This window comes from Oncorhynchus tshawytscha, linkage group LG25, assembly GCF_018296145.1.
Source record: "Oncorhynchus tshawytscha isolate Ot180627B linkage group LG25, Otsh_v2.0, whole genome shotgun sequence".
Taxonomy (NCBI): Eukaryota; Metazoa; Chordata; class Actinopteri; order Salmoniformes; family Salmonidae; genus Oncorhynchus; species Oncorhynchus tshawytscha.
This window is the reverse complement of record NC_056453.1, coordinates 26,008,830-26,021,264: the sequence shown is the minus strand read 5'-3', so window position 1 is coordinate 26,021,264 and position 12,435 is coordinate 26,008,830. Positions and strand designations below refer to the sequence as shown.

Below are 12,435 nucleotides of genomic sequence, written 5' to 3'. Positions count from 1 at the left end.
GTTGGTTAAGGGCTTGTAAGTAAGCATTTAATGTTAAGGTCGACACCTGTTGTATTTGGCGCATGTGACAAAGTTTTGAGGGAGCGTGAAATTGGCATGCTGACTGCAGGAATGTCCACCAGATCTGTTGCCAAATAATTGCATGTTCATTCCTCTACCATAAGCAGACTCCAACATAGTTCTAGAGAATTTGGCAGTACGCCCAACCAGCCTCACAACCACAGACCACGTATAACCATGCCAGCACAGGACCTCCACATCCGGCGTATTCACCTGCGGGATCGCAGCCACCCGGACAGCACATATCACAAGGATATGTACACAATTCCTGGAAGCTGAAAATGTTCCAGTTCTTCCATGGCCTGCATGCTCACCAGACATGTCATCCATTGAGCACGTTTGGGATGCTCTTGATCAACATCTGTTCCAGTTCTCGCCAATATCCAGCAACTTCACACAGCCATTGAAGAGGAGTGGGACAATATTCCACAGGCCACCATCAACAGTCTGACAAACTCTATGCGAAGGAAATATCGCGCTGTATGAGGCAAATGGTGGTCACACCAGATACTGACTGGTTTTTGGAACCACGCCCCTACTTTAAAAAAATGTGTGACCAACGTGAGTCATTCTTTACCTTTTTGGATTATTTGTTACCGTTTTATAACATTTTGTCTTATATATTTTCACTTTGTCATATTGTTACCTTTTGTTGAATAATTTCTCATACAGCATATCATTAAGAATCTTTATTTTCCAGGCCCTTTCATCCCTTTCTTTCCTGGAGAGGTTGGACCTGAGCTACAACCAGCTTCGGTGGCTCCTGCCTGGCTTCTCCAACAGCCTGTCCTCTCTTCTGGAGCTCTGCCTAGACCAAAACAGATGGACGTTCTGGGCCTGGAGAAGTTTGAGAACCTCAGGAAACTGCACCTCAGCCACAACCACCTCCTGGATGATGGCACTCGGGGCTCTGAGGGAACTGTCCTGCCTCCGCCACCTCAACCTCCAAGTTGATATTTCATGTCATCTTGTTTGTCTTCAGTTCAGAATATGTTCAATTTGATTATTGTGTTGTCCTGAAACAATAAAAAATGAAATATTGAAAAAATATATAACCTGCAGGGGAACCAGGTCGCTGTCCCGAAAGAGGGTTTGCTGATCAGGCAGCAAGGTCTAGCGGTACTGCCAGTGTGTGCTATTAAAACCTGTTATGTGTATATTTTGGCCATTTAGGGAAATCTCTTATAATATATGCCATTTAGCAGACGCTTTTATCCAAGACTTAATCATGTGTGCATACTTATAGCTGATAAATAAAAATCAATGTTACGTATGGGTAACCCACTATCCTGGCGTTACAAGCTCCAAGCTCTACCAACTGAGCTTCGAATGACCTTATCCAGCAAAAACAAAATAATTTAAATAAATTATCTAAAGGGAAACTTCACAGCTAGACACTTTGGAGTGTTTTTCTAGTCTCCCTACATAATTATGAGTGATGAGAGGGTGTTTCAGACAGGCCCTGGGAAAGTTCAACCAATTGGCTATTTGATTGAGCAGATCTAAAAATGAAAGGTGTCATATTTTAGAGCAATTATTGTGTTTCGCTGATTGCACGATCACTTCACGCTAACAGCGGGTAGATATGGTTGACCTTGATCAATAGAGCCATTTTTTTAATTTCACCTTTATTTAACCAGGTAAGCTAGTTGAGAACAAGTTCTCATTGACAACTGTGACCTGGCCAAGATAAAGCAAAGCAGTGCGACAGAAACAACACAGAGTTACACATGGAATAAACAAGTGCACAGTCAATAACACAATAGAAAAAAAGAGAGTCTATATACAGTGTGTGCAAATGGCATGAGGTAAGACAATAAATAGGCCATAGTAACAAAATAATTACAATTTAGCAGATTAACACTGGAGTGATAGATGAGCAGATGTTAGTGTGTAAGTAGTGATAATGGTGTGCAAAAGAGCAGCAAAGTAAATAAAAACAATAAGGGGATGAGGTAGGTAGATTGGGTGGGCTATTCACAGATGGACTATATGTACAGCTGCAGCGATCGGTTAGCTGCTCATATAGCCGATGTTTAAAGTTAGTGAGGGAAATGTAAGTCTTCAGCTTCAGCGATTTTTGATCAGATTTACATCAAAATGTTGCAAATCTTATATGATGAAACTATTTGTGAGAAGATAAAATGTTATTTTAAACTTATGCTCAATCAGTAACCCCACCCACGGGAGCACAGACATTGGCTAGAAGGATGAAACACGCCCCTTCTCATCCCCAGTACAAAAGCCCCATTAACGATCATTAATATTTAGTTCCAGAAATCTGAGGACTGCTGTCATAACGTTTAGAAGGGTGAATGAGCAGTATGGCTGGTGGCATTGTCATGCTGGAGGGTCATGTCAAGATGAGCCTGTAGGAAGGGTACCACATGAGGGAGGAGGATGTCTTCCCTGTAGCGCAGGTGTTCAGATTGCCTGCAATGACAACAAGCTCAGTCCGATGATGCTGTGACACCGCCCCAGACCATGACGGATCCTCCACCTCCAAATCGATCCCGCAAAACCGCGACTCGTTAATGAAGAGCACTTTTTGCCATTCCTGTCTGATCCAGCGATGGTGGGTTTGTGCCCATAGGCAATATTGTTGCCGGTAATGTCTGGTGAGGACCTGCCTTACAACAGGCCTACAAGCACTCAGTCCAGCCTCTCTCAACCTATTGCGGACAGTCTGAGCACTGATGGAGGGATTGTGCGTTCCTGGTGTAACTGCCCTGGCCACATCTGCAGTCCTCATTCCTCCTTGCAGCATGCCTAAGGCACGTTCACTCAGAAAAGCAGGGATCCTGGGCATCTTTCTTTTGGTGTTTTTCAGAGTCAGTAGAAAGGCTTCTTTAGTGTGCTATGTTTTCATAACTGACCTTAATTGCCTACTGTCTGTAAGCTGTTAGTGTCTTAACGATCATTCCACAGGTGCATGTTCTTTAATTGTTTATGGTTCAATGAACAAGCATGGAAAACAGTGTTTAAATCCTTTACAATGAAGAAGTGTGTGAAGTTATTTGTATTTTTATGAATTCTTTGAAAGACAGGGTCCTGAAAAAGGGATATTTCTTTTTTTGCTGAGTTTACTTATCAAATCAAATGTATTTATATAGCCCTTCTTACATCAGCTGATATCTCAAAGTGCTGTACAGAAACTCAATCTAAAACCCCAAACAGCAAGCAATGCAGGTGTAGAAGCACAGTGGCTAGGAAAAACTCCCTAGAAAGGCCAAAACCTAGGAATAAACCTAGAGAGGAACCAGGCTGAGGGGTGGCCAGTCCTCTTCTGGCTGTGCCGGGTGGAGATTATAACAGAACATGGCCTAGATGTTCATAAATAACCAGCATGGTCAAATAATATGTCAAATCAAATCAAATTTTATTTGTCACAGCATGGTCAATGTTAATGCGAGTAATCACAGTTGTGCTTCTAGTTCCGACAATGCAGTAATAACGCAGCAAGTCAATTCAAAAAAACTACTGTCATACACAGTGTAAGGGGATAAAGAATATGTACATAATATATGAATGAGTGATGGTACAGATTTACAGTAGATGATATGTATATACATATGAGATAAGCTTAAACCAAGTGGCATAGTTAAAGTGGCTAGTGATACATGTATTACATAAGGATGCAGTCGATGATATAGCCAGTATTTGATGAACAATGTAGGGTAAGTAACATTATATAAGGTAGCATTGTTTAAAGTGGCTAGTGATATATTTACATCATTTCCCATCGATTCCCATGATTAAAGTGGCTGGCAGAGTCAGTGTCATTGACAGTGTGTTGGCAGTAGCCACTCAATGTTAGTGGTGGCTGTTTAACAGTCTGATGGCCTTGAGATAGAGAGTCTCTCGGTCCCAGCTTTGATGCACCTGACTGGGGATGGCAGCGGGGTGAACAGGCAGTGGCTTGGTTGATGTCCTTGATGATCTTTATGGCCTTCCTCTGACACCGTCTGGTGTAGAGGTCCTGGATGGCAGGCAGTTTAGCCCCATTAGTAGCCATATCTAGGACTAAAGAGAAGAGGTTTTCAATTCAGATACAATAGATGTCCAATTTATAAAACCACTTCTATTTTGTCATAAGACTAACTCTAGTTGTTTAGCTAACTTAGCTATCCTGCTAGACTAGCTAGCTACCTAAGTTCGCAAAGAGAAAATGTATTTGATTCCCCCCAGTTACACAGTAGTATGTTAGCCAGCAATACACACTATGGGTTCAGTAGATTATCTAGTTAGCTAGCAGGTGGATTGCAGGAAAAATAACTTACTTAGTCACTGTATTTGTCATCTGCCCTCTTGGTGCTGGCATCAGCTGTAAATGAGCTTCTAGCTAAATCCAAGTCTTCAATTTCCAATCCGCTTCACTATATCTGGTTGAAACATGGTTAAATGTCACCATGTAGCTAATAGAACATCAAAAAAATGCTCCCTTGTCAAATTCATGTTGATGAAAGGAATTACTTGAAGTCATTGCCGTCTGGTCAGGTCCTTCAGCTTTGCCCAAAGGATTGCGTCCCCTTGAAAAAAGCCAGCCTTGGGGGAGTGATGTGGCCAGAGCACGAAGCACCACCCCACCCGAGTTGTAGTCTTTCAGAGATTGGAAATAATTTCAGCTTGTATATTTAGCAATTCATCCTCTGATAGGAACCTTGCTGAAAGACATCCAATGGCTCTATTGAACAAGGACAACCATATCTACACGTACAAAAACACATAGTGCAATCAGTATAACAGTCTTCACGAAATGCCACAAAGCAGGATTACATTTATTTTATCCAACATCCCAACAGGGTGGGGGGGCCTAGCCCCCCTCTGGACCATCCCCCAGCCATCCTCACATACTTTGTGCCCCCTCAGATTTTTGAGGTACATGACACCCCTGGATATTTCTAGCATTTGTCCATTAGTTCAGGTAATCACTAGTTACCACTGACAAAGTTAAAATTGGCTGTAGTAAAAATGCATGCAATCTAAAATGAGCTTTTTGGTCTTAATTTAAAGTTAGTCATAAGTTTAGCAGTGTGGTTAAGGTTAGGTTTAAAATCAGATTTTAAGAGACATTGTAGAAATAGGCCGGGTTTATGACTTTGTTACTGTGGTAACTAATGACAACCGTCAGGTCTTTTCTGATTTCGTTGTGCATAAAAATACAGATTGATAAATAATTAATTACTATTGTGAAAAGTGAATATACACGGAATACACAATATACAAAACCAAACCAGTAGTTGTTTATTTAGTTGTATGACAACCTACACTCAGGAATGTCGTCAGGAATGGAAACAAATTATATTCAAAAATAAATATGATCCTATATTCATATTGCATTAGGTACAAAAGGAGTACACTGTAGTTCTATTATTTGATAGAAAATATGCAAAATGTCAAGTTGCAGTAAAACATTTGACAACTAAACCACGATATAACCCCCCAAATACTCAAACTGAAATCTGCTACAGCCATATGTAAATACCAGGTTTCCAAACATAATTTATTTTTTACAGAATTCTAGCTAAGTTAAATATACTGAACAAAAATATAAATGCAACATGTAAAACTGAAATAAAAGATCCCAGAAATGTTCCATACTCACAAATCTAATTTCTCTCAAAACTTGTGCACAAATTTGTTTACATCCCTGTTAGTGAGCATTTCTCCTTTGCCGAGATGATCCATCCACATAACAGGTGTGGCATATCAAGAAGCTGATTAAACAGCATTATCATTATACAGGTGCACCTTGTGCTGGGGACAATAAAAGACCACTTTAAAATGTGCAGTTTTGTCACACAACAATGCCACAAATGTCTCAAGTTTTGAGGGAGCGCGCAATTGGCATGCTGTCTACAGGAATGTCCACTAGAGCTCTTTCCAGATAATTTAATGTTCATTTCCCTTCCATAAGCCACCTCCAACATCGTTTCAGAGAATTTGGCTGTACGTCCAACGGGCCACACAACCGCAGACCCACGTGTAACTATGCCAGCCCAGGACCTCCACATCCGGCTTCTTCACCTGCGGGATCATCTGAGACCAGCCACCCAGACAGCTGTTGTGAAACTGAGTATTTGTCTGTAATAAAGCCCTTTTGTGAAATCCATAGGTTAGGGCCTAATTTATTTATTTGAATTGACCGATTTCCTTATATGAACTGTAAAATAGTTAATTGTTGCGTTATGTATTTTTGTTCAGTATAAAAAATAAACAGGGCTCATATCTATTTTCTGCAGAAGCAAAGTTGGACAGGTAGTTAACGATAAGGTCTACCCACATGGCTGTCTGTCAGGCAGGGATTAGCGTCCAATCACCATTTATCTCCTGCTGTAAGTGAGGATCAGTTCATCTGAGGATCCAGAAAGACTGTATAAGTCTCACATGGCACCTTATTCCCAATATAGTGCACTACTTTTGACCAGGTGGCACCCTATTCCCAATATAATGCATTACTTTTGGCCAAGCGTTGGTCAAAAGTAATGCAATATATAGGGAATAGGGTGCCATTTGAAACACTAAATGTAGCTTCAGTCACATGTTAAGTATTGGCCTCTCTTCTGATAGTCTGCCAAGGTGTCCATTCCATTCAACCATCTGTAGCCAGAATCAGCACAGCCCCAAAAATACCCACGTTATGCCCCATCAGCTTCAACTGGTTCCAGAACTCTACATGGCGCGTGTTGTGCCAGTAGCCCAGGTTACCGTCGATGAAGAGCAGGATGAGGGGCAGGACCACTGCCAGGATCTGTGAAGCTAGACGGATATAACAGCCAGAGAGGAAGGCCAGGGCCAGCACTCCAAACAGCACCACCAGTAGCATTAGGGTGATCTCCCCACCAGGGATGTGGTTCACGTAGGCCATCCTGTCCTCTTTACTGTGCTGGAGGGAGTACACCTGGTGGAGGGAACACAGCGCTGCATTAAGTTGTTATTTAGGCTGCTACTGTATATTTGTTGGACTCACCATTCAGTTTATTGCACTTAGTTGTACAATGATTTGATCTCTATCGCTCTCATATCTGATTAGGACACAAATGTCAAACTTGACACTGGGCTATTTAAATCAGGGAAAATCTAGGCCTTTTGCTATCCAGGTTTCTAGGTCTGCAGTAATTGATTTTGAGGATGGAGGAAGGGGATTCCCATCACAGTGCTTCTTTCTAGGTCAAACACTGTAGCTAATTCACTAAAGTAGGTTGTTTGTCTTACCATACAGATGAGGTAGACCCCTATGAAGACCTGTCCGGTGGACTGCAGCGATCTGGTGCGATGTTTCTGTCTGTATACCTCCCCCGCACCACTGGCTAGGACCAGGAAACCCCCGATGATAGCCAGGGTTCTGGAGTACATCCTTACCTACAGGATCACATAAGACACAGAAGGTCAGTTGAGCATTCCTAGAGATGTAGTGAAGGGGGGATGCAAACACTTACTACATTTCTTCAACACAATGTTTTAATTCATCCTAAAATAGGATCATCTTAGTCATGTCTGGGTTTTTTTGGGCCCAGCACCCAGTATTAACCCACAATAAGTTATGACTAAATAGAGCCCACTATTTATTGTCTTTCGACAGGTGGTGTAATTCCTACACAATGCACAGCTCTCAATGTAGACAGAGTTGTCACTCTCCACAAAACATTTCTTACCCCCAGGATACTTCAGCTGGAGTTGTCACACTATATACTCCTCCTCACAGGCAGTACTCACCTTCAGCCAGTCACTATAGTGCACTTGTTCACCAATATAAGAAGCGTAGGTGCTGATAGCTAACTGTATGGCGGCCCCCAGTGCAAACCACCTCCTCTTCACCCCAAAGGACATGAAGCTGGCACAAAGAACTGATACCCCCATGTCAAAGTACAAGTAGGGAACCTGGATGTCAGGTTTCCTGGAGATTAAGAAAAAAGCACATATATTACAACACTGAAATGGTTAAATATTCAAAAATCATTGTTCAAATCAACTAATTGATTACACTCATGGTTAACAATAGCTATGATTTCATACCTCCAAAGACAATGATTTGTCTCACTTAGCTACCTTGAAGTGGAACTGACAGCGTTTTAACTACTTTGCAGATATGAAACAAACATACAATCATAATCAGTCAAAAATATAAAATTTCCAGTTTATGCTACAAAACCAACTTTATAAGAGGAGGCTATAAAAATAGTTTATATTTGTCTCAATTCCATGACGTTCAGTAAGGCATTGTTGGCAGTAGTCTCGGGTGGTTTACTGTGTATACACACCCCGGGGTATTTGGAAAAAGCCATGGGATGGTTTTCAATACCGTTGAATCTATTTATTTGAAGTTTAATACATTTTGAATAATTGTAGCTACTTTAAGTAAACACCTGCAGTCAACTTGTGCAATATGTTAGGAGTTAAAGATCATTGCGTTCTTCATTTCAGCTGTCACACTGAGTCACAACTGTTTGCCAGCTAGATATCAGTAACAGTAATCATGAGTAGAGGTCGACCGATTCATCGGAATGGCCGATTGATTAGGGCCAATTTCAAGTTTCACCCAACTTATTCTGGGAAGCTTGTTGAAGGCTACCTGAAACGTTTGACCCAAGTTAAACAATTTTCAGGCAATGCTACTAATTAAGTGTATGTAAACTTCTGACCCACTGGGAATGTGATTAAGGAAATAAAAGCAGGAATAAATCTCTACTATTATTCTGACATTTCACATTTTTAAAATAAAAGTGGTGATCCTAACTGACCGAAGACAAGGAATTTTTACTATGTCAGGAGTTCCCAAATATAAGAGGACTCCTGTGTTATTTATATATTTGAAGAAATCTATTCAGGTGTATTTTGTGAATGCATTCTAATGATCTAAAGTTGCTCTGTTGCTAATTCATGTAAACACACAATCCAGTTCAAAGTTAATGATGGCAGGCCCATGTGGCAAATGGTTTATTTGCATATAGGCCTACTGTAGCTCTGATTGGATATGGCACACTGGTCTGTGTAGACTCCAGTCCTGGACAAGACAGGTGTTTTTAAATTAGGTTTTATTCACTGCAGTGTCTGTTAAATTGTCCAAACAAAACAGCCACTTCCCACTCTATATTGCTATAGAATTTTCAGAAAGGCTGTACTATACGTAATTCCCAAACATTCTATGAATTTATGAAAATTACCATATAGTGCTGGCTTGTCAGAAAATGTTTAAAAAAAAACATGTAATATTATTCCTGAGGGTGTATATGAACAGATTTGAATACGATTTCATGTTAAAATGCTGTCAGTTCCACTTTAAACTGAATACACTAACTGTAAATCGCTCTGGATAAAGCATCTCCTTAATGACTAAAATATTAAGGACTTGCATTCTTCGAAAAAAACAATGTTACATGAATGAATGGTTTATATGCCATGTGAGAAGATATGCCACGCAGTCACTGTTACTATATATTTACAGTTGTAAGTAAGGTAACTGGAGACTCCACCAGCTAGATTACAGGGTGGTGCACTCCTATTTAAAGATTACAGAAATATCACCCTGCCATAACTAGAGCCAGATGGCCCACAATCCCGGAAGTTGTAGCTTCTGTAGTTCTATGTTCTTTTACACAACCAAATGACCACGTTCATAACCCAGAAAACAGTACCTGGCATAGAAAAGCCACACTAGTGTAGTAAATATGTTTGTCAATAATGTAGCTCAACTAACAAGCAAAGTGACGCTGTAAAACCAACCCTCTGTTTAGCCGATTAGCGGCTAGCCGACGTCTGCAGAAACGTACTCACATACATATCCACCGCGCTTACCTTTTTACATCCGCGCGCTCGGCAAAGAGCATCAGCATTGTAAAGCAGTTCCAGAAACCAAATCGGGTCAAAATAAAGGCGCCAAATTGACAGAGGCGCCGGAGAACTTGCCTACTGCTAGGGGCAGCCATTATTGTTACTACAGTGTTACGTCAGCAGTGGGCACAACAACTTTACAACTTCCTGTCTAGAATTTTCGATAATTTTCAAAATAAAAGTTTACCATTTTACATTAAAGGTAGACTCCGCGTAACGACATTTTCACGAGCAGCACCGCATGCGCACGTCCAAGCGGATCACGTAAATTGTCTGGCTTGTCGACTGCATGAACTTTACAAAAACCATGTCAAAGGTCATGAAGTTGACTGCAAGTTTCTGCAGTTGCTCTTCACCAAATTCACCCTGCAGCCATTTCCTGCATTGTAGGAGGCTCTATAAAAACGGCATAGTGGACACATCATAATACCCACAAAACTTAGCGGTAGGTAATGTTCCAATAATGTTTTCCCAATTCATTTGTGATTCTGGAAGTTTAGAACTACTTCATATACAGTGCATTTGGAAGGTATGCCGACCCCTTCCCCTTTTAGACATTTTATTACATTAGCCTTGTTCTAAAATTGATAAAATACATGTTTTTAATCTACACACAATACCCCATAATGACAAGGTAAAAAGGTTGAGACATTTTTGCAAATGTAAAAAATTTAACTATTCAGACCCTTTGCTAGGACACTTGAAATTGAGCTCAGGTGCATCCTGGTTCCATTGATCATCCTTGAGATGTTTCTACATCTTGATTGGAGTACACCTGTGATAAATTCAATTGATTGGACATGATTTGGAAAAGCACACACTTGTCTATATAAAAGGTCCCACAGTTGACAGTGCAAAACCAAGCCATGAGGTCAAAGGAATTGTCCGTAAAGCTCCGAGACGGGATTGTGTCGAGGCACAGATCAGGGGAAGGGTACCAAAACATTTCTGCAGCATTGTAGGTCCCCAAGAACAGAGTGGCCTCCATTATTCTTAAATGGAAGAAGTTTGGAACCACCAAGACTCTTCCTAGAGCTGGCCACCTGGCCAAACTGAGCAAATGGGGGGAGAAGGGCCTTGGTCAGGGAGGTGACCAAAACCCAATGGTCACTCTGACAGAGCTCCAGAGTTCCTCTTTGGAGATGGAAGAACCTTCCAGAAGGGCAACCATCTCTGCAGCACTACACCAATCAGGCCTTTATGGTAGAGTGGCCAGATGGAAGCCACTCCTCTGTAAAAGGCACATGACAGGCCGCTTGGAGTTTGCCAAAAGGCACCTAAAGGACTTTGACCATAAGAAACAAGATTCTCTGGTCGGATGAAACCAAGATTGAACTCTTTGGTCTGAATGCTAATCGTCACGTCTGGAGGAAACCTGGCACCATCCCTACGGTGAAGCATGGTGGTGGCCGCATCATGCTGTGGGGACATTTTTTCAGTGGCAAGGACAGGGAGACTAGTCAGGATCGATGGAAAGATGAACGGAACAAAGTACAGAGAGATCCTTGATGAAGTCCTGAGTGCTCTGGAGCAGGTTCTCAGACTGGGGCAAAGGTTCACCTTCCAACAGGACAACCCTAAGCACACAGCCAAGACAACACAGGAGTGGCTTCGGGACAAGTCTCTGAATGTCCTTGAGTGGCCCAGCCAGAGCCCGGACTTGAACCCGATCAAACATCTCTGGAGACCTGAAAATAGCTGTGCAGCGATGCTCCCCATCCAACCTGACAGAGTTTAAGAGGATCTGCAGAGAAGAATGGAAGAAACTCCCCAAATACAGGTGTGCCAAGCTTGTAGCATCATACCCAAGAATACTCAAGGCTGTAAATTGCTCCCAATGGTGCTTCAAGAAAGTACTGAGTAAACAGTCTGAATACTAATGTAAATGTGATATGTTTAAAAAAAAAAAGTAATACATTTGCAAACATTTCTTGAATCCTGTTTTTGCTTTGTCATTATGGGGTAGTGTGTGTAGATCAATGTGGGGGGGAAAACTATGCAATCAATTTTAGAATAAGGCTGTAACGTAACTAAATGTGGAAAAAGTCAAGGGGTCTGAATACTTTCTGAATGCACTGTAAGTTCTGTGTTTCGTGTAGGATTACCCTGGCGTGACATTTTGCTAGCAATGTAATTGTCTCTTGGACAAAGTAAATTCTTCATATATTCACCTCAATTTACTCAAAAATTCTAAATGCTAATTAGCAACAGGGAATCTGGGTTTGGCAGATGCCATGTGAACGCTACCTGCCCCAATGCAGCACCAACTAATGGCTTTTGGAGGAGGAATAATGGTCTGGGGCTGTTTTTCATTGTACGGGCTAGGCCCCTTAGTTCCAGTGAAGGGTAATCTTAAATGTTACAGCGTAAAATTACATTCTAGACAAGGAGGAGTTGGCTTTGGGGATGACCAGTGAAATAAACCTGCTGGAGCGTGTGCCTGGGTGGGTGTTGCTATAGTGACCAGTGAGCTGAGATAAGGTGGGGCTTTACCTAGCAAAGACTTATATAGACGACCTGGAACCAGTGGGTTTGGCAACAAAT

The 12,435-nt window shown here is 41.5% G+C and overlaps 1 protein-coding gene across 1 annotated transcript; it reads right to left on the bottom strand.

The window, feature by feature from the left end:
* Window positions 1–5,886: 5,886 nt before the first annotated feature.
* On the bottom strand, window positions 5,887–10,031 carry tmem101 (transmembrane protein 101). Its single transcript, XM_024388107.2, has 4 exons — window positions 9,856–10,031; window positions 7,777–7,957; window positions 7,276–7,422; window positions 5,887–6,961 (listed from the first exon to the last, which is right to left on the bottom strand). Exons 1-4 carry the CDS (start codon window positions 9,984–9,986, stop codon window positions 6,653–6,655), a joined length of 768 nt encoding a protein of 255 aa, XP_024243875.1. The 5' UTR covers window positions 9,987–10,031; the 3' UTR covers window positions 5,887–6,652.
* Between the last annotated feature and the right edge of the window lie 2,404 nt (window positions 10,032–12,435).